We start from the raw sequence: 21,878 nt of genomic DNA, 5'->3' as shown, positions 1-21,878 counted from the left end.
CCACCTGTCAGAGGACCTCTGCCTTGTGCAGGGGCTGGGGAGGACATGAGGCCACATTCGTGCAATGCCTGGTAGACAGTAGGTTCGTTTTTTTGTTTTTGGTTTTGTTTTGTTTTGTTTTGTTTGAGTGTCGATCTGTCGCCCAGGCTGGAGTGCAATAGCACCATCTCGGCTCACCACAACCTCCGCCTCCTGGGTTCAAGCGATTCTCCTGCCTCAGCCTCCCTAGTAGCTGGGACTACAGGTGCCCACCACCGTTGCCTGGCTAATTTTTTTGTATTTTTAGTAGAGACAGGGTTTCACTCTGTTGGCCAGGCTGGTCTCAAACTCCTGACCTTGTGATCTGCCCGCCTCAGCCTCCCAAAGTTCTGGGATTACAGGCATGAGCCACCGCGCCCGGCAACAGTAGGTTCTTCATACTGGAGGCTGCTGGGGGGGTTCAGGAGGGCTGGAGGTTAATTTTGGGAGCGTTCCCTGGGAGTAGTGTTTCTGGGGATTTGTGTCCTCTGGGCGGCTGTAGGTGTGTTGCCGTGGGAATTCCAGATCATGGCTCTGTGCCAGGCACCATGGCTCAGGCTGGGTTCCCAGAGAGGAGAGAGTATGGCCCCGCCTGAAGTTGCCTGTAAGCTCCCAGGTGGCATGATGAAGACAGACAAGAACAGCATACTCTCTCCTCCTTGGCTCCACATGTGATCCTGAGGTCTCTGTGGGCCGAAGGTCCTGAGAGACTTCCTGGAGGAGGTAACATCAGGCTAGGTGTCAGTAGGTAATGCAAATAGGAGAAGTGAAGCAGGTGGGAGAAAAGACACAGGTGGCCTCTGGGAGGTGGGACAGTGTCAGGCGGGTGGTAAGGACTGCAGGGTCATCTGCAGAAGCCTCCAGTGCCAGGGACAGGGTTCTCACGCCTGATCTCTGCCTCAGAGGGGATGCTGGCTGGTTGGGAGGCCAGACCGGCTGTGTGATGACCTGTGGTGTCTGACCAGCTGGGCTGATCACCACGAGCCACTCAGACCTGAGTGCTATGTCCTAAGGAGGTGAGAATGGTGTCCTGGACTTCTCACCTCTTGGGTCAGTATCATTCATTCATTCATTCATAATCTAGTTTGTTTATTTATTTATTTATTTATATTTATTTATTTTGAGATGGAGTCTCGCTTTGTTGCCCAGGCTGGAGCACGGTGGTGCGATGTCAGCTCACTGCAACCTCCGCCTTCCGGGTTCAAGCGATTCTCCTGCCTCCACCTCCCAAGTAGCTGGAACTACAGGTGTGTGCCACCACGCCCAGCTAATTTTTGTATTTTTAGTAGAGACTGGGTTTCACCACATTGGCCGGGCTGGTCTCAAACTCCTGACCTTCAGTGATCTGCCTGCCTCGGCCATCTTTTCATGTGCTTATGGGCTGTTTATATATCTTCTTTGGTGAAATGTGTATTCAAAGTGCTGAGATTACAGGCGTGAGCCACCATGCCTGGCCCTTTTTAAAAAATTTTTTTAACTTTTTTAGAGACAGGGTCTCACTCTGTCACCCAGGCTGGAGTGTGGTAGTGTGATCACAGCTCACTGCAGCCTCAACCTCCCGGGTTGAAGCAATCCTCTCACCTTAGCCTCCCCAGTAGCTCGGACTACAGGCATGCACCACCACACCTGGCTACATTTTGTATTATTTTGTAGAGATAGATTTTCGCCATGTTGCCCAGGCTGGTCTCAAACTCCTGAGCTCCAGCAATTCACCCACCTCGGCCTCCCAAAGTGCTGGGATTACAGGTATAAGCCACTATGCCCGGCCTCTCCCATCTTAAGTGTATGGTTTGGGCCCAGCATAGTGGCTCACACCTGTAATCCCAGCACTTTGGGAGGCCAATGCAGGTGGGTCACCTGAGGTCAGGAGTTTGAGACCAACCTAGCCAACATGATGAAACCCCGTCTCTACTAAAAATTAATTGTATGGTTTGATGACTTCCAGTATAAACATAGAGTTGTGCAACTATCACCACACCCCAGTTTTAGGACATTTCTACCACCCAGAAAGTTCTCTGTGCCCATTTGCAGCCAATCTGTGTTTCCAGGCCCAGGCAACCACTAATCTGCATTCTGTGTATACGGTTTTGAAATTTCATATGAACGGATTCATACAATATGAAGTCCTTCGTGTCTAGTTTCTTCTACTTAGCAAAATGTTTTAAACATTCATCCAGCCGGGCATGGTGGCTCACGCCTGTAATCCCAGCACTTTGGGAGGCTGAGGTGGGTGGATCACCTGAGGTCAGGAGTTCGAGACCAGCCTGGTCAACATAGTGAAACCCTGTCTCTACTAAAAATACAAAAATTAGCCGGGCGTGGTGGCACACACCTGTAGTTCTAGCTACTTGGGAGGTGGAGACAGGAGAATCGCTTGAACCCGGGAGAATCGCTTGAACCTGGGTGACAGAGCGAGACTCCATCTCAAAAAAAAAAAAAGCATTCATCTATGTTGCACATATCAGTAGTTCTTTATTGCTAAGAAGTATTCTATTATATAAATATACCACTTTGGGCCAGGCATGGTGGCTCATACCTTTAATCCCAGCACTTTGGGAGGCTGAGGTGGGGGGAATTGCTTGAGTCCAGGAGTTCAAGACCAGCTTGGGCAATATGGCAAGACCCTGTCTCTACAACAACAACAACAACAACAAAAAGTTCAGCCAGGCGTGATGGCGCATGCCTGTAGTCCTCTACTGGGGAGGCTGAGGTGGGAGGATTCCTTGAGCCCAGGAGGTCGAGGCTGCAGTGAGCCATGATCATGCCACCACACTCCAGCCTGGGTGACAGAGACCTGTCTCTGTTCTAAAATAAAAATGAAGACTGGTCATGGCGGCTCAATCCTGTAATCTCAGCACTTTGGTAGGCTGAGGCAGGAGGATCCTTTGAGTCCAGGAGTTCGAGACTAGCTTTGGCAACATAGTGAGACTCCAGCTGCAAAAAATAAAAAGTTAGCTGGGCATGGTAGCACTCGCCTTTGGTCCCAGCTACCCAGGAAGCTGAGGTGGGAGGATCACTTGAGCCCAGGAACTTCCAGGCTGCAGTGAACCATGATTGCACCACTACACTCAGCCTGGGTGACAGAGTGAGACCCTGTCTCAAAAATAAAAATAAAATTAAAATGAAAAACAGCTGCCCTACTTTTGTTTGTACATGCACTGGTTGATGGAGATTTTACTTTTGGGCTGTTATGAGTAAAGCTGGTATGAACACTTGTTTATAAAACTTTCTATGGACACATGTTTTTGCTTCTCTTAGGTGGTTGGGTTATATGGGAGGTGTATTTTTAACTTTCTTTTTTTTTTTTTTGAGACAAGGTCTCACTTTGTCATCCAGGCTAGAGTGCAGTGGCACAATCTTGGCTCACTGCAACCTCTGCCTCCTGGGTTCAAGCGATTCTTGTGCCTCAGCCTCCCAGGTAGTTGGGACCACAGGCACACGCCACCATGCCCTGCTAATTGTTTTTGGATTTTTGGTAGAGATGGGGTTTCGCCATGTTGCCCAGGCTGGTCTCCAACTCCTGGGCTCAAGCTATCTGCCTGCCTCGAGCTCCTATTTTTAACTTTTTTTTTTTTTTTGAGACGGAGTCTTGCTCTGTTGCCCAGGCTGGAGTGCAGTGGTGCGATCTCAGCTCACTGCAAGCTCCGCCCCCTGGGTTCACGCCATTCTCCTGCCTCAGCCTCCCGAGTAGCTGGGACTACAGGTGTCTGCCACCACGCTCGGCTAATTTTTTGTATTTTTAGTAGAGATGAGGTTTCACCGTGTTAGCCAGAATGGTCTCGATTTCCTGAACTTGTGATCTGCCCGCGTCAGCCTCCCAAAGTGCTGGGATTACAGGCATGAGCCACTGCACTCGGCCACTATTTTTAACTTTTTAAGAAACTGCCCAACTGTTTTCCGAAGTGATTGTACCATTTTTTATTTCCACCAACACTACGAGCATTTCAGTTGTTCTGCATCCTCATCAGCACTTGGTATTGTCAGCTTTTCAAATTTTTAGCCATTCCCCTTGATGGGAAGTGGTATCTCTTGTTTTGATCTGTATTGCCTGGATGAGTAATGATGTTAGTCATCTTTTCATGTGCTTATGGGCTGTTTGTATATCTTCTTCGGTGAAATGTGTATTCAAACCTTTCACCCATTTTTAATTGGGTTGTTGTCTTCTTAGCAAGTTGCAGAGTTCATTATGTTTCCTGAATACCAGCCCTAGCTGGGCGTGGTGGCTCACACCTGTAACCCCAGCACTTCCAGAGGCAGAGGCAGGAGGATTGCTTGAGCCCAGGAGTTTGAGACCAGCCTGGGCAACGTAGCTAGACCCAGTCTCTACAAAAAATAAAAAACAATTAGCCAGGCATGGTAGGGTGCACCTGTAGTCCTAGCTATCCAGGAGGCTGAGACAGGAGGATTGCTTGAGCCCAGGAGTTGGAGGCTGCAGTGAGCTATGATCATGTCACTGCACTCCAGCCTGGGCGATAGAGCAAGACCACATCTCAAGAATAAAAAAAAAAAAAAGAAAGAAAGAAAAAGAAAAGAATGCAAGTCGGGCCAGGCATGATGGCTTACACCTGTAATCTCAGCACTTTGGGAGGCCGAGGCAGGTGGATCATTTGAGGTCAAGAGTTCAAGACCAGCCTGGCCAACATGGTGAAACTCCATCTCTACTAAAAATACAAAAATTAGCCAATGTGGTGGCAATGGGATGCCTGTAGTCCCAGCTACTTGGGAGGCTGAAACAGGAGAATCACTTGAACCTGGGAGGCGGAGGTTGCAGTGAGCTGAGATTGCACCACCTGGGTGACAGAGCAAGACTCTGTCTCCAAATAAATAAATAAATAAAATAATGAAAGTTTGTTATTAGATACGATTTATAGCTGTTTTCTCTGTGGGAGGGATTTTGGGCAGAGAAGAGGCCCTGGCGGGGGGGCGGGGGTCAGGAGGCGGAGGGAGTTCCTTGCACCTCACTTGAGTCTCAGCAATGCTCTCTCTTCTCTGCATCTGGAATTCCTAGGTGAGAGGGTCCCCCAGCTGAGCCACGGGAGCAGGAGGCTCATTCGGTCACCCTCAAGGTGGGATATTTACTGTCACCAGAGACCATCCCCACTCACCTTTGCTGGCATTGGAAATGCTGACCCAGCCTAACCAAGCTCTCAGAGAGCTGTGCCCAAAGCTCACAGTCCGGCTCCCTCATTGAACAAGCCACCAGGAGGGCCAGGTTCTGAGGACGAAGGGAGCAGCCTTGCACCCCAGCATGATTGACTCCCGGCCCCCAGAATTCCTGGGGCACCAGGGGCGTTGGAATGTTGGATTTAGCAGGCCCTGAGGGCCAGGGCTGGCAGGCATGCCCAATGCTCTCGTGGGCGCACCCCGGCATGTCAGCTCCACTGCTGTGTGCCTGGGGGCAGCTTGTTTTCCTCTGCTCTTAAAGCTGCCAGTCTGAGGGAGGAAGTGATCCTTCACTCGGATGTGCCAGGACAGGTAGTGGCATTGCTGACTCATCGGATGTCCTCACGCACATTCCTGACGCGAGCATTGTGGGTTGGCATCTGTATTCATCAGAATTTTTTTGGAAATGCAAATGACATTGTCCCTCAAATAGGTTTAGGAAAAAAAAAAGGCCAGGTACAGTGGCACACGCCTGTAATCCCAGCACTTTGGGAGGCTGAGGTGGGAGGATTGCTTTACCCCAGGAGTTTGGGACCAGCCTGGGCAACATAGTGAGACCCGTCTCTACAAAAAACTTGTAAACTTAGCCGGGGCAGGGGGTGGTGGTGGTGGCATGCACCTGTGGTCCCAGCTACTCGGGAGCCTGGGAGGTTGAGGCTGCAGTGAGCTGAAATTGTACCACTGCACTCCAGCCTCCAGCTGGAGTGGCTCACGCCTGTAATTCCAGCACTTTGGGAGGCCGAGGGGGGCAGATCATGAGGTCAGGAGATCGAGACCATCCTGGCTAACATGGTGAAACCCCGTCTCTACTAAAAAATATAAAAAATTAGCCAGGTGTGGTGGCAGGTGCCTGTAATCCCAGCTACTCGGGAGGCTGAGGCAGGACAATGGCATGAACCCGGAAGGCAGAGCTTGCAGTGAGCCGAGATTGCGCCACTGCACTCCAGCCTGGGCGACAGAGTGAGACTCCATCTCAAAAAAAAAAAAAAATGAAGAGCCCAAGTGGCCAGCTTCAGGCTCAGCTGGATCTAGGCCCTCCTGGGGACTCAGCTGTGCTGTCTCTGTGTTGGCACCGTTCCCTGGCAGGCTCTCCCATGCGGTAACCAGGATGGCCCCTGCAGCTTCTGGCTTCCATCCTACACCCAGGCAGCCCCAGAGCAGGGAGAATTCTTCCTAAAGGTTTCAGCCACAGCCCAGGCCCTGAGACGCCTCACCTGATCTTCTCTGATGGCCAGGCCTGCATTATGCATCCCCTCTAGGGGTGGGAATCGGGTCAACCCACATAAGTCATATGAACCAAGGATGGGGGAAAATGTAGGCTGGGAGCAGTGGCTCATGCCTGTAATCCCAGCACTTTGGGAAGCCTAGGCGGTAGAATTGCCTGAGGTCAGCAGTTTGAGACCAGGCTGGCCAAGATGGCAGAAACCCCCTCTCTACTAAAATACAAAAATTAGCCGGGCCTGGTGGCGGGCGCCTGTAGTCTGACTTACTCAGAGGCTGAGGCAGAAGAATTGCTTGAAACCAGGAGATGGAGGTTGCAGTGAGCCAAGATCGTGCCACTGCACTCCAGCCTGGGTGTCAAAGTGACTCTGTCTCAAAAAAAAAAAAAAAAAATTGGGGAAAAGGGACCGGGTGCGGTGGCTCATGCCTGTAATCCCTGCATTGTGGGAGGCAGAGGTGGGAGGATCACTTAAGGTCAGGCGTTCAAGACCAGCCTGGCCAACATAGTGAAACCCCACGTCTACAAAAAATACAAAAATTAGCCAGGGATGGTGGCAGTTATCTGTAGTCCCAGCTACTCAGGGGACTGAGGCAAGAGAATCGCTTGAACCCAGGAGGCAGAGGTTGCAGTGAGCTGAGATCATGACACTGCACTCCAGCCTGGGCAACAGAGTAAAACCCTGTCTCTAAAAATAATAATAATAACAAAATGAGTGAAGAAAAGGTTTCTTCAAAATCTGTGACCACAGATATGGCTGGACAGACAAGGGCATCTCCTGTATCAGAGATTTCCTGTGTTTCCGAGGTCCAGATATGAGGATGCTTTTGCCTGGAATCCTCCATCCGACTATGGTGCTCTGAATTTTCTCTCCCCATTGGACGGTGCTCCCCAGGGCAGAGGCCGAGTCCTGCCTGCAGCTCTGGGGCAGAGATGGGGCCTGGCTCATGGTGAGCCTTCTGGAAACATTGGGTGCAGGAAAGTTTGTGAGTATAGGATAGTGGGGAAGAGGCCTGGGGGTGGGGGGCTTGTCCACCCCTCCGGCCCCCTGCAGCCAGTCCCATCTTGCTGCCCCCTGACCCCCTAAACAGATAGCATCATGCCTGGAGGCTTTGCTCCTCTCCAGAGTCCCTTTTGTAAAGCGCTGGTGCTCCTATAAGCTCTTCTGTGCTTCATCGTAAGGACACAATGCTGGCCGGGCGTAGTGGCTCACGCCTGTAATCCCAGCACTTTGGGAGGCGAGGCGGGAGGATCACTTGAGGTCAGGAGTTTGAGAGCAGCCTGGCCAACATGGCAAAACCCTGTCTCTACTAAAAATACAAAAATTAGCCGGGCGTGGTGACGGGTGCCTGTAATCCCAGCTACTTGGGAGGCTGAGGCAGGAGAATGGCTTGAACCTGGGAGGTGGAGGTTGCAGTGAGCCGAGATGCTGTCACTGCACTGTAGCCTGGGCGAGAGAGCGAGAGTCCGTCACAAAAATACATTTAAAAAAATAATAAAGACACAAAGCTTTTGATTCTGAGGTTACTGTACTAGCAAGCATCACACACTTTTTTTTTTTGCCATGATTAATATGTAATCTTTGCTTTTAGCCCTTTTAAAAATATTTTGTTTTTATTATTTGTAGAGAACAGGGTCTCACTATGTTGCCCAGGTGGGTCTTGAGTTCCTGGGCTCAAGTGATCCTCCTGCCTTGGCCCCCCAAAGTGCTGGGATTACAGACATGAGCTACCACACCTGGCCCTTGTTTTTTCTTTTTTTGTTTTCTTTCTTTTTTCTTTTTTTTTGAGATGGAGCCTTACTCTGTTGCCCAGGCTGGAGTGCAGTGGTGCGATCTCGGCTCACTGCAGCCTCCTCCTCCTGGGTTCAAGTGATTCTCCTGCCTCAGCCTCCTGAGTAGCTGGGATTACAGGTGCCCGCCAACATGCCCAGCTAATTTTTGTATTTTTAGCAGAGTTGGGGTTTCCGCCACGTTGGCCAGGCTGGTCTCAAACTCCTGACCTCAGGTGATCCGCCCACCTCAGCCTCTCAAGGTGTTGGGATTACAGGCGTGAGCCACCTCTCCCAGCCCTTTTTTTTTTTTTTTTTTTAATTTTAAATTCTGGGATACATGTGCAGGATGTGCAGGTTTGTTACATAGGTAAACGTGTGCCATGGTGGTTTGCTGCACCTATCAACCCATCACCTAGGTATTAAGCCCAGCATGCATTAGCTATTTTTCCTGATGCTCTCCCTCCCCCCGCCCCCACAACAGGCCCCATTGTGTTGTTCCCCTCCCTGTGTCCATGTGTTCTCATTGTCCAGCTCCGACTTACAAGTGAGAACATGCGGTGTTTGGTTTTCTTTTCCTGTGTTAGTTTGCTGAGGATAATGGCTTCCAACTCCATCCATGTCCCTGCAAAGGACATCATCTCGTTCTATTTTACGACTGCATTTTTTTGTTTTTGTTTTTGTTTTTGTTTTGAGACAGAGTCTTGCTCTGTCACCCAGGCTGGAGTGCAGTGGTGCCGTCATAGCTCACTGCAGCCTCGGCCTCTCAGGCTCAAAAAATCCTCCCACAAGTAGCTGGGACTACAGGCATGCGCCACCACGCCTGGCTAATTTTTTATTTTTTATTTTCTGTAGCGACAAAGTCTTGCTACGCTACCAAGGCTGGTTTTGAACTCCTGGCCTCAAGCAATCCTCCCACCTTGGCCTCCCAAAGTGTTAGGATTACAGGTGTGAGCCACTGCCCCCAGCCCTTTTAGGGCTTTTTTTTTTTTTCTTCTTTTGAGACAAGAGTCTCACTCTGTTGTCCAGGCTGGAGTGCAGCAGCGTGACCTCGGCTTACTGCAACCACCGCCTCCTGGGTTCAAGTGATTCTTGTGCCTCAACCTCCCGAGTAGCTGGGACTACAGGCATGTGCTACTAAGCCTGGCTAATTTTTGTATTTTTAGTAGACACAGGGTTTCACCATGTTGGCCAGCCTGGTCTTGAACTCCTGACCTCAAGTGATCCACTCGCCTCAGCCTCCCAAAGTGCTGGGATTACAGGCATGAGCCACTGCACCTGGCCCCTTTTAGGGCTTTTAATGACCATAGTCAGCATGCAGCTCACGCTTTGAAAAGGTTTTACTCTGTCACCCAGGCTGGAGTGCCCTGGAGCTCACTGCAGCCTCAAACTCCTGGGCTCAAGTGATCCACCAGCCTCAGCCTCCCAGAGTGCTGGGATGACAGGCCACTGTACCCAGTCTAAAAGTGGTCTTTGTTGCAAACAGTTTGATGGATGCTCTTGGGATAGAAGATGAAACATCTTTCAATTGTAATAAACTTCTGCAACCAAATAAATAAAGACACAAAGCTTTAATGGTGGGAAGGCAGGCAGAGGTCGTGGCTAGATGACGGCCTGGTGTGGAGTTGAGGCAGGTAACTGCACACCAGGATATAAGAGGGTAAGGCAATAGCCTCTCTGTGTGTTTGTCCTGCCCATGCAGTAGAGGGGGTGCGTGCTGGGATGGTGAGTCTGAGAGCGGGAATCTGGCCTGTGCGGCAACGGGAGCAGTGAGCTGATAGGTTAAATCGGGTGTTGCCTCGTCCAGCCCACCTCAGGAGGGACGTGTGTTGCTCGATGGCCCTTGAGGGTTTGGGGGCCATTGGGAAGTGATGATGTGATCTTTCCTGTCTCTGCCCGCAGGTGAGTGAAGATGGCAGAGAGGACGTGACCAGCACTCACCCTTGTCCACCTGCCCAGTGGCACCGCCATGCAGAAGCCCAGCGGCCTGAAGCCCCCCGGCCGTGGGGGGAAGCACTCCAGCCCCATGGGCCGGACATCTACTGGGTCAGCTTCATCCTCGGCGGCGGTGGCCACTAGCTCCAAGGAAGGTACGTGGCACACCAAGGATGGGGGATGAGGGGACTGGCTACATGGGATGAGTGTTCTTCTGGAAGAGCCCCAGGAGCACAGGCCACTCTGTGACCAATCTGATGGGGGACGCTGAGTGTCATGAGCTCCTGTAATGGGGCCTGATCAACACTGGGAGGTTGGCAGAGGTTTCCCCAGGGAGGGGACATGGGCGCTGAGGTCTGGAGGGTGAATAGGTGATTCACTAGCTGAAGAGGAAAACGGCCGGGTACGGTGGCTCACGCCTGTAATCCCAGCACTTTGGGAGGCTGAGGCAGCTGGATCACTGGAGGTCAAGAGTTCGAGACCGAAACCAGCCTGGCCAACTTGGTGAAACCCTATCTCTACTAAAAATACAAAAATTAGCCAGGCGTGGTGGCAGGTGCCTGTAATCCCAGCTACTCGAGAGGCTGAGAGAGGAGAATCGCCTGGGCAACAGAGTGAGACTCTGTCTCAAAAACAAAAAAAAAAAAGAGGGAAGAGTATTCCAAGTAGAGGGAACAGCACATGCAAATGCTCAGAGGCAGAAAGGAGCGTCATGCATACAGAAGAGGGAGAGAGCATGGGTGCGGCTGGGGCAGTCTGCTGCAATGCAGGTAGACCTGGGTGACTTGGAGGTGTGCGGGGAGTTTCATTTTCATCCTAATAATGAGAGCTACGGGAGGGTTTAAACCAAGATGAGTATGATGGAAGGAACTAGCAGCAATTTCTTACCTATTCTCTGCAGTTTAAAAAACTGTAATTGAGCTGGGCATGGAGGCTCATGCCTGTAATCTCAGCACTTTGGGAGGCCGAGGTGGAAGGATCACTTGAGGTCAGGAGTTCAAGACCAGCCTGGGCAACATGGTAAAACCCTGTCTCTGCTAAAAATACAAAAATTAGTCGGGCGTGGTGGCGGGCGCCTATAGTCCCAGCTACTTGGGAGGAAAAGGCAGGAAAATCGTTTGAACTCAAGAGGAGGAGGTTGCAGTGAGCCGAGATCACACCACTGCACTCCAGCCTGGGCTACAAGAGTGAAACTCCATTTAAAAAAAAAAAAGACGATCATTTGTTACTTATCACTTTGATAAATGATGCTGTGATGAACATCTTTGTGCACAAAGCCTGGCTTTGATGATACTCCAGCCAGCAGGATAGGTCACTGCCCATCTTATCTGATTGGTACAAAGTTTGGAGAGACAAACACAGCTGGGGCCAGACTGGACAACCTGGGTCCTGGGGAAGGGGGTCAAGGAAAGTTTGAGCCAAAATCATGGGCAGTTGGCAGGACAGGGTCCCTGGCAGAGCCAAATGGGCAGCGTGAAACGGCGAAGAAGCTGCAGGGTGAGGCCCGTCGGCAGAAGCCCATGGGAAAGGCCTGCCCAGTGCAGCCTTGTGAAGGCCCAGGCTCTGCTCTAGGGTGGCAAATCCTCTCCAGCAGTGAGAAGCCAGACAAGAGAAAATTCGGAGGATGAGGTGGGGTAGGGAAGAGGTGTTCCACGTGGAGGGAATGGGTGATGCAAAGGCCCCTGAGGCTGGAATGAATTTGATTTGTTAAGAAAGAAAAAGGCCGGGGACGGTGGCTCATGCCTGTAATCCCAGCACTATGGGAGGCCAATGCTGGAGGATCACCTAGGTCAGGAGTTCGAGACCAGCCTGGCCAACATGGTGAAACCCTGTCTCTACTAAAAATACAAAAATTAGCTGGATGTGGTAGCACCTGTAATCCTAGCTACATGGGAGGCCGAGGCATGAGAATCGGTTGGACTTAGGAGGCGGAGGCTACAGTGAGCCGAGATCATGCCACTGTACTCCAGCCTGGGCAACAGAACAAGACTCTGTCAAAAAATAAAATAAAATAAAGAAAGAAAGAGAAGCCAGCATGGTGGCTCATGCCTGTAATCCAGCACTTTGGGAGGCTGAGGCCAGAGGATCACTTGAGCCTAGGAGTTCCAGACCAGCCTGGGGAACATAGTGAGACCCCAGCTCTACAAAAAAAATTTTTTAAATTAGCCAGGCATGGTAGTGTGTGCCTGTAGTCCCAAGTACTCAGGAGGGTGAGGCAGGAGGATTGCTTGAGCCCAGGGGTTGGAGGCTGCAGTGAGCCATGATCACACCACTGCACTCCAGCCTGAGTGACAGAGTGAGACCCTAAAAAAAAAAGAGAGAGAGAAAGAAGAAAAGTCTGGATGGAGAGGAGTGTGAAAAGAGGTTAGGGAGGGCAGCCAGGACAGATCTGAAGGACACAGGGTTTGGGTTTGTTTTAAGAGTGGTGGGGGCTGGGCACAGTGACTCAAGTTTGTAATCCCAGCTCTTTGGGAGGCTGAGGCGGGAGGATCACTTGAGGTTAGGAGACCAGCCTGGCCAACATGATGAAACCCTGTCTCTACTAAAAATACAAAAATTAGCTGTAATCCCAGCTACTCGAGAGGCTGAGGCAGGAGAATTGCTTGAACCCGGGAGGCGGAGTTTGCAGTGAACTGAGATTGTGCCACTGCACTCCAGCCTGGGCAATAGAGTGAGACTCCATCTCAAAAAAAAAAAAAAAAAGAAAGAAAGAAAAAGGAAAAAGAGCAGTGGGGGCTGGGCACAGTGACTCAAGCCTGTAATCCCAGCACTTTGGGAGGCTGAGGCAGGAGGATCGCTTGAGCAGTAGAGTTTGAGTCCAGCCTGAGCAACACAGCAAGACCTCTCGTCTCTACTAAAAAAAAAAATTAGGCACGGTGGTGTATACCTGTGGTCCCAGTTACTTGGCAGCCTGAAGTAGGAGATCCGCTTGAGCCCAGGAGGTCGAGGCTGCGGTGAGTTTTGATCACACCACTGCACTCCAACCTGGGTGACCCAGCGAGACCCTGACTCAAAAACAAAACAAAAAAAGGATGGTGGGAGCGGCTGGAGGATACCAATGGAAGAGTGATGGGACCTTGTTCACATCCCTTGGGCCACTGTGCAGAGAACAGATTGTAGGGTTAAGAGCCAGGTGGGGATACCAGTGAGGAGGCTGTGGTTATCCGGGGGAGGGAAGGGCTCATTACCATGAGTGGGCAATCAGGGAAGACTTCCTGGAAGAAGCGTGAATGAGCTCAGCCTTGATAATGGGGGCAGGGCAGTGGGTGGAGTTTGAAAATGAGAAGAGGAGGAGGAGGAAGGACCTGCAGACAGTGGGGGAAGGGCGTGAGTGAAGGCACCCGGTGGGCTGAGCTTGGTCCAGTGAGGAGTGAGGCTGTGTAACCTAATGGCTAGAGAAGGGCACCCGCCCAGCCCAACCCTGGGGCTGGGGCATGGCGTGCAGCGAGAGAGTCTTATTGAACCTTCTGGGTACTTTCCCCTTTGTTCCTCCCCGATCTAGAGAGGCCCAAATTCTTGCTGTGATCCAGCTCTCATGCCCCTCCTAGCCCTGCTCCTGCTGTGTGACCCTGGGAGAGTGACCTAACCTCTCTGAGCCACAAATGGGATAATAGCATCTCCCTAATGGGATCAAGCGAGTTAATGAACATGGAGTGCTTGCAGGTAGAAAACTCATTAAAGATTAATTTCTTTTCTTTTCACCCATCCATCATCTCATTACAGGAAAATTTGAAAGTGATAAAAGAAAAAAACATCCATTATCCTTTAACCTTCTCCCTTCCCCCTTACCACTTAACCTCATCACTGCACAGCCTAACCAGGATTCCGTGAAGGATGGACCATGTTTATCGTGGTCCCACAGGATTCTAACAGAGCTGAGCATTTCCTATTGCCGACATTGGCAGTTCCTGAGTTTTAGCCATTGTCATGTTGCAGTGCAATTACTTTATTTTATTTATTATTATTATTATTATTGAGATACAGTCTCGCTCTGTCACCCAGGCTGGAGTGCAGTGGCGCTATCTCGGCTCACTGCAACCTCCACCTCCCGGGTTCAAGTGATTCTCTGTCTCAGCCTCCCAAGTAGCTGGGATTACAGGCGCCCGCCACCATGCCAGGCTAATTTTTTGTATTTTTAGTAGAGACAGGGTTTCATCATCTTGGCCAGGCTGGTCTTGAACTCCTGACCTTGTGATCCCCCCGCCTTGGCCCCCCAAAGTGCTGGGATTATAGGTGTGAGCCACCCGCCTGGCCTTTATTTTATTTTTATTTTTTAATAAAAAATAAGTGTGCAGTGTTTATAAAGTCTGCAGTAGTGTACAGTCATCAGTCATGTCCTAGACCTTCACATTCACTCACTCACTCACCTAGAGCCGCTTCCAGACGTGCAAACTCCATTCGTGTTAAGTGCCCCAGACAGGTGTACCCTTTTTTCTTTTCTTTTTTCTTTTTATTATTTTATTTTATTTTTCCTTTTTTTTTGAGACCGAGTCTTGCTCTGTCGACCAGGCTGGAGTGTAGTGGCACGATCTCACGATCTCAGCTCATTGCAACCTCTGCCTCCTGGGTTCAAGCGATTCTTCTGCCTCAGCCTCCTGAGTAGCTGGGACTACAGGCGTGTGCAACAACACCGACCAATTTTTGTATTTTTTGGAGAGACGGCGTTTCACCATGTTGGCCAGGCTGGTCTCGAACTCCTGACCTCAAGTGATCCACTGGCCTCGGCCTGCTAAAGTGCTGGGATTACAGGCGTGAGCCACTGTGACCGGCCTCCATTTTTTAATCTTCTTTTTTTTTTAACAGACAGGATCTTGGCCAGGTGCTCATGCCTGTAATCGCAGCCCTTTGGGAGGCCAAGGCAGGCAGATCACCTGAGGTCAGGAGTTCAAGACCAGCCTGGGCAACATGGCGAAACCCCATCTCTACTAAAAATACAAAAAAATTAGCCTGGCATGGTGGTGGATGCCTGTAATCCCAGCTACCCAAGAGGCAGAGGTTTCAGTGAGCCGAGACCACACCACTGCACTCCAGCCTGGGCAACAGAGTGAGACTCTGTCTCAAAAAACAAACAGACAGGAGACAGGATCTCATTATATTGACCAGGATGCACCTCCTGGCCTCAAGCAATCCATCCTCACACCTTGACCTCCCAAAATTCTGGAATTACAGGCGTGAGCCACTACACCTGACCCATTGTTTATCTTTGTTTTTTGCTGTTGTTGTTTGTTTTTTTGAGATGGAGTCTCGCTCTGTCACCAGGCTCAAGTGCAGTGGCACAATCTTGGCTCACTGCAACCTTCGACTCCCTGGTTCAGGCGATTCTCCTGCCTCAGCCTCCCAAGTAGCTGGGATTACAGGCACACGCCACCACACCCAGCTGATTTTTGTATTTTTAATAGAGATGGGATTTCACCATGTTGGCCAGGCTGGTTTTGATCTTCTGACCTTGTGATCCACCTGCTTCGGCCTTCCAAAGTGCTGGGATTACAGGTATGAGCCACCGCGCCTGGCCCGTTTATCTTTTAAACCTTATTTTTACTGTACCTTTTCTATGTTTAGCTATGTTTTATTTATTTATTTATTTATTTATTTATTTATTTATTTATTTATTTATTTGAGATAGGGTCTCGTTCTGTTGCCCAGGCTGGAGTGCAGTGGCGTAATCATAGCTCACTGCAGCCTCGACCTCCTGGGCTCATGCGATCCTCTTGCCTTGGCCTCCTAAGTAGCTGGGACCATAGGCAGGTGCCACCATGCCTGGCTAACTTGTAAATTTTTTGTAGAAATGGAGTCTTGCATTTGTTGTCCTCATTGGTCATGAACTCTTGGGCTCAAGCGATCCTCCCACCTCGGCCTACCAAAGGGCGTGAGCCACCATGGCTGGCCTAGATATCTTTTTTTTTTCTTTTCTTTTCTTTTTTTTTTTTTCTTTTTTGAGATAGAGTTTTACTCCATCGCCCAGGCTGTAGTGCAGTGGCATGATCTCGGCTCACTGCAACCTCCGCCTCCTGGGTTCAAGCAATTCTCCTGCCTCAGCCTCCTGAGTAGCTGGGATTACAGGCACCCATCACCATACCTGGCTAATTTTGTATTTTTAGTAGAGACGGGGTTTCACCATGTTGGCCAGGCTGGTCTCCAACTCCTGACCTCAGGTAATCTGCCTGCCTCGGCCTCCCAAAGTGCTGGGATCACAGGCGTGAGCCACTGCGCCTGGCCCTGGCCTAGATATCTTATGTTCAGATGTACAAACACTTCCCCTTGTGTTACAATTGCCTTCAGCATTGAGTACTGTAACATGCTAAACAGGTTTGTAGCCTAGGAGCAGTGGACTAGACCATATAGGTTTGTGTAAGTACACTCTGTGATGTTCACAGGACAACAAAATCGCCTAATGATGCATTTCTCAGATGGTATCCCCGTCATTAAGTAATGCATGACTGTATTTCCTTCCAGTCTTTTTTCCTATTACACAAGTTGTTGTTTTATTTATTATTTATTTTTATTTTTTGAGATGGAATCTCGCTCTTTCGCCCAGGCTGGAGTGCAGTGGCACGATCTCTGCAACTTCTGCCCCCTGGGTTCAAGCGATTCTTCTGCCTCAGCCTCCCAAGTAGCTGGGATTACAGGTGGCCGTCACCATGCCCGGCTAATTTTGTATTTTTAGTGGAGACAGAGTTTCGCCATGTTGGTCAGGCTGGTCTCAAACTCCTGACCTCAGGTGATCCTCCCGCCTCGGCCTCCCAAAGTGCCGGGATTCCAGGTGTGAGCCCCCGTTCCTGGCCACAAGTTGTTTTAAACAGCTAGATTGTGCATTCTACTTTTTCTCGTCTTATTGCATCCTATGGGAAGCACCTCCCTGTGCTACTGCGATATCACCTGCTGTCATTTGAATGGTTCCCTGGAGGGAACGGACTGTAGTGTGGTGTGTGGCGTGCCACCTGCTTTCTAGTCACATTGCTCGGCGGTCTGGGGATGGGGGCAAGGACTGGGTGGTCAGACTGCCTTGGGCCTCCACCCTCAAAGCTGTCCCAGAGAGAGAAAGTGTCCCTCCGAGAATCCCTAATTGACAGGGGAGCCACACCTTGTGCCTGACTTTGGAGATGGTGGCAGCAGAGGCTGTGGCTGGGCTTGGTGGTGTCCTCTCCCTTCACTGCACCCTGGCTGCTGCCTTTGCAGGGCAGAACCAGACTCCCAGGCTGGGGAAGGAGGTGGCCAGCCTGGAGCAAAACCGAGTTGGCTGAGACAGCCAAACTCCAGGAGAGAGAAAGGGAGAATTCTCCTGCCCGGGGCTGCTTTTATTCCTGTTCCAAGATCTTGAGAAAAAAAAAAAAAAAGCCTCTGGGAAGAGTGACAGGTGGAAGAGCCAGGGAAGGACGGTCCCCCCAGTCCTGTTGGCCCTTTGGGCTCCCTCACCCACCCATGCAACTGTCCATCTGTTCTCCGAGGGGCTGGAGACAGCCACATCCATCAGAGGCTGGGACCCTGGGCAGTGGGCAGCTCGAGATGTGTGTGGCAGAGGCCGGGGCCTGGCAGTGGTTTGTGGGGAGGGGAGCACGCTGGAGTCTGCTCTGGGAACGGGGTTGTGGCTGCCTCCCAAAACATGAGCTCAGCCTCTGGCAGAGGATCTGGCCAAGGGACAGGGCCTGGACTGGTGCCCTTGCTGCCCACCCAGTGGAGAGGGGAGGGCCTGTATCCTGAGAGCTGTGCCACACAGGGAGCAGCATTTGAGGGGGACCTTTGAGAGGGTCTCTCACACTAGGAGGTGGTGCAGGGCTACAAGGGAGAGGTGGTCAGAGCAGGTGGGCAGGAGGGCGGTTTGGGATCCACCTGGGGGCAAAGTCCTGGGTGGAGCAGCGTGGCGAGGGACAGCCTGGCCAGGTGTGACCGAGCACACCTGGAGGGTGGTGCAGACAGGGTGGTCAGGGACGGCCTGGCTCCAGTGGTGACATTGGAGCAAGGATTCAAGTGATGAGCAGGAGTTGCCCCAGCTGCTGTTCAGGGAAAAACATCCAGGCAGAGGGAACAGAGGCTGCAAAGGCCCTGAGGGCCTGGCATGGTGGCTCACGCCTGTAATCCCAGCACTTTGAGAGGCTGACGCAGGTGGATCACTTGAAGTCAGGAGTTTGAGACCAGCCTGGCCAACATGGTGAATCCTCGTCTCTACTAAAAATACAAAAATTAGCTGGGCATGGTGGCACACATCTGTAATCCCAGGTACTTGGGAGGCTGAGGCAGGAGAATCGCTTGAACCCGGGAGGTGGAGGTTGCAGTGAGCTTAGATCACGCCATTGCATTTCAGCCTGGGCAACAGAACAAGACTCCATCTCAAAACAACAAAAAAAAGTTGGGGGGCTGGGCTGCAGTGACCTGGATGTTGGGTGAGGACTGATGGGACTGATGAGCACAGGGGCCAACCGTGTGCCATTGTTTTCATTTTAAAGATGAGACCATTGGCTGGGTATGGTGGCTCATGCCTGTAATCCCAGCTCTTTGGGAGGCCGAGGAGGGCAGATCACTTGAGGTCAGGAGTTTGAGACCAGCCTGGCCAACATGGTGAAACCTCATCTCTACTAAAAATAACAAAAATTAGCCGGGCACGACGGCGCATGCCTGTAATCCCAGCTACTCAGGAGGCTGAGGCAAGAGAATGGCTTGAACCTGGAAGGCAGAGGTTGTAGTGAGCCAAGTTTACACCATTGCACTCCAGCCTGGGCAACAAAGGAAGACTCTGTCTCATAAAAATAAAGATGAGACCACCGAGGCTTGGAGTCTCAGCTGCGTTGCCCAGGGTTACAGGGCCAGAGCTGAGACTCATGCCAGACTGAGCCCCTGCTGCCTCCCCAGGGGTGGGGTGCCTGGGGGACCAAGTCCAGTATCAGCCCCACACATTTGGCTCATGCCCCAGACAGGTGGATGGGAGGAGGACATACCTGTTCCCATTAGGTTGGTCACAACTGTCCCCTAACATTCCTGTGGCCTTGCCTCATGCTGGGGATCCAGGAGATTGAGGACAAGTATGTGTGGGAGTGTTACCCACCCTTAGACGGGGAGTTGGGCTATGTGAGGCAAGGCCCACCTCATATATGCTATCCTCAGCTGCTCTCCAGTACACACACAGAGCTGGGCCCAGAGCATTTTTTTTTTTTTTTTTTTTTTTTTGAGACGGAGTCTCTCTCTTTCACCCCAGCTGGAGTACAGTGGCGCAATCTCGACTCACTGCAACCTCCACCTCCTGGGTTCCAGCGATTCTCCTGCCTCAGCCTCCCAAGTAGCTGGGATTACAGGCATGCGCCACCACGCCTGGCTAATTTTTGTATTTTTGAGTACAGACGGGGTTTCACCATATTGGCCAGGCTGGTCTTGAACTCCTGACCTCGTGATCCGCCTGCCTCGGCCTCCCAAAGTGCTGGGATTACAGGCCTGGGTCACCGTGCCTGGCCTGTTTTTGTTTTTGAGATGGAGTCTCACTCTGTCACCCAGGCTGGAGTGCAGCGGCACGATCTCAGCTCACTGCAACCTCCACCTCCCGGGTTCAAGAAACTCTCGTATATTGCTGGTGGGAATGTAAAATGGTACAGCTGCTTCAGGAAAGTTTGGCAGTTCTTCAAAGTTTGTTTTGTTTTTTGAGAGAGAGTCTCGCTCTGTTGCTCAGGCTGGAGTGCAGTGGTGCAATCTTGGCTCACCGCAACCTCCACCTCCCAAGTTCAAGCAATTCTTCTGCCTCAGCCTCCCAAGTAGCTGGGATTACAGGCATGTGCCACCACACTCGGCTAATTTTTGTATTTTTAGTAGAGTTGGGGTTTCACCATCTTGGCCAGGCTGGTCTCGAACTCCTGATCTCAAGTGATCCACCTGCCTCGGCCTCCCAAACTGCTGGGATTACAGGCGTGAGCCACTTCACTCGGTCAGCATTGTGGTTCTAGTTCACTGAGCTCAATGTCCCTGTACGCCGTGAGTGTTCCAGACCTTGGCACCAACCTGAAGTGCCCGAGGTGGGGCCCCCACCCCCACAGAGGATGGTGCCTTTCTCTTTCCTTTCCATACATTTCTAGGAGCCTTCCCAGCCCCAGGAGAGCAGGTAGGATTGTCCCCATTTTAAGTGACTTGTCTGAGATGTTGGGCAAATTCGTCCCTTCAAGGGCAGCTTCTCGGCTCTCCACTGACCACATCCTAAACTTTTTAATGGCATCAGGACGGGGAAGCCAAGCCCGCTCTTCTGTGGCTGGTGGGGGTGGGGGCAGGGCTGCCTCCTAATGTCCCTGACGTCCAGGATGGATCTGACGGGGCGGGGGTCCGGCTGCCAGCACCTGTCTGCCTGCCTGGTGGCCTGGCCACGGGCTTCTCCATGGGGAGCTGGCTCTGTTCTTTCCAGGGTAAGCCATCCGGGCCGCTCTTGCCCTGGGTTCCCCGGCCGCCTCTGCTGAGCAGAGACTCTGTTCTCCTGGTTTGGGAGGAGGGGGCACAGAAGTGGGGTTTGGAGTTCCATTTGGTTCAGGAAGAATGCCCAGCAGAGCCTGGGATTCAGGACGGTGTGGGCTGATGGAGGGAGGAACCCTTCTTTAGGGCTGGATGCTGCGGAGGCTGGGCCTGGGGTGGCCACAGGAGAGAGGTGAGTTTCAGACGGACCCCTCCCTGGTCGGGGTGGGCCGGGGGATGTAGACTCGGTCCTCCCTGGAGCAGGCATGGACTGAGGGGTGGAACCAGGTTGGGGTGGACCCAATGCGGGGACTGCCGGAGGGAAAGTGGCCTCTTCAAGGAATGCTGTGGAGACCCCATTCCTTCCTTCGTAACCTCTGCCTTTGAGCACCTTCGGGAGAGAAAAGGAGGCTCAGGAGAGAAAGCCATTTGAGATTTTCGGGGCACTGATGCATGTTCCTTTGGGGCCACCAGGAAGCGGGAGTCAGGTGTGTGGCCCATCTGCATTTCAGCCCAGGGGGTCCAGGGGATGAGAGGGGAGTTGGTGTGAGTCCACCTCTTGGGGCTCATGTTCTGGGGGTGTGCAGACATGCACCCCAGTTAGCCTGGGAGTCAGGTTGTGCAAACCAAGGGGGAACAGAGCCCCATGGGGTTGGGAGGGAGAGAGACACAGTGGGCCCCTTGAGATGGCTGCAGATGAGGGGACGTGGAGTTGCTATGGACGGGCATGAGGACTTCCTTAGGTGATCCCAAGGGTAAAGTGCTGTACTCAAGGCAGAAGGATGGAGCTTTGCCTGAAACGGCCTGCTTGATGCCTGTGGTATTGGTATAATGCCTTTTTTTCTTTTCTTTTATTTCTTTTGAGAGGGTCTCACTCTGTCACCCAGGCTGGACTGCAGTGGTGCGATCATGGCTCACTGCAGCCTCCAACTCCTCTCTCAGCCTCCCAAGTAGCTGGTGTGCACCACCATGCCCTGCTAATTTTTGTATTATTATTTATATATATATATTTTTTTGAGACGGAGTCTCATTCTGTCGCCCAGGCTGGAGTGCAGTGGCGCGATCTCGGCTCACTGCAAGCTCCGCCTCCCGGGTTCAGGCCATTCTCCTGCCTCAGCCTCCCGAGTAACCGTTAGGCACCCGCCATCATGCCTGGCTAATTTTTTTTTTTTGGTATTTTTTTTTTTTTTAGTAGAGACGAGGTTTCACCGTGTTAGCCAGGATTGTCTCGATCTCCTGACCTCATGATCCGCCCTCCTCGGCCTTCCAAAGTGCTGGGATTACAGGCGTGAGCCACTGCACCCGGCCATTTTTGTATTATTTTATAGAGACAAAGTCTCGCTATGTTGCCTCCTGA

At 51.6% G+C, this 21,878-nt stretch overlaps 1 protein-coding gene across 4 annotated transcripts in view; it reads left to right on the top strand.

Annotated features, from left to right (window-relative positions):
* The window catches only part of CLIP2 (CAP-Gly domain containing linker protein 2), a 114,339-nt gene that overhangs the window by 17,979 nt on the left and 74,482 nt on the right, over positions 1-21,878 (top strand). For all 4 annotated transcript variants that reach the window (XM_531035.7, XM_001150007.6, XM_054655783.2 and 1 more), the window contains exon 2: positions 10,073-10,260. In XM_531035.7, coding sequence (XP_531035.2) covers positions 10,140-10,260 — 121 coding nt within the window. In that variant the 5' untranslated portion in view covers positions 10,073-10,139. The remainder of the gene's footprint in view (positions 1-10,072; positions 10,261-21,878) is intronic.

Source organism: Pan troglodytes, chromosome 6, assembly GCF_028858775.2.
Source record: "Pan troglodytes isolate AG18354 chromosome 6, NHGRI_mPanTro3-v2.0_pri, whole genome shotgun sequence".
Lineage (NCBI taxonomy): Eukaryota > Metazoa > Chordata > Mammalia > Primates > Hominidae > Pan > Pan troglodytes.
The sequence above is the reverse complement of the archived record's forward strand: the minus strand, read 5'-3'. Positions and strand labels throughout refer to the sequence as shown.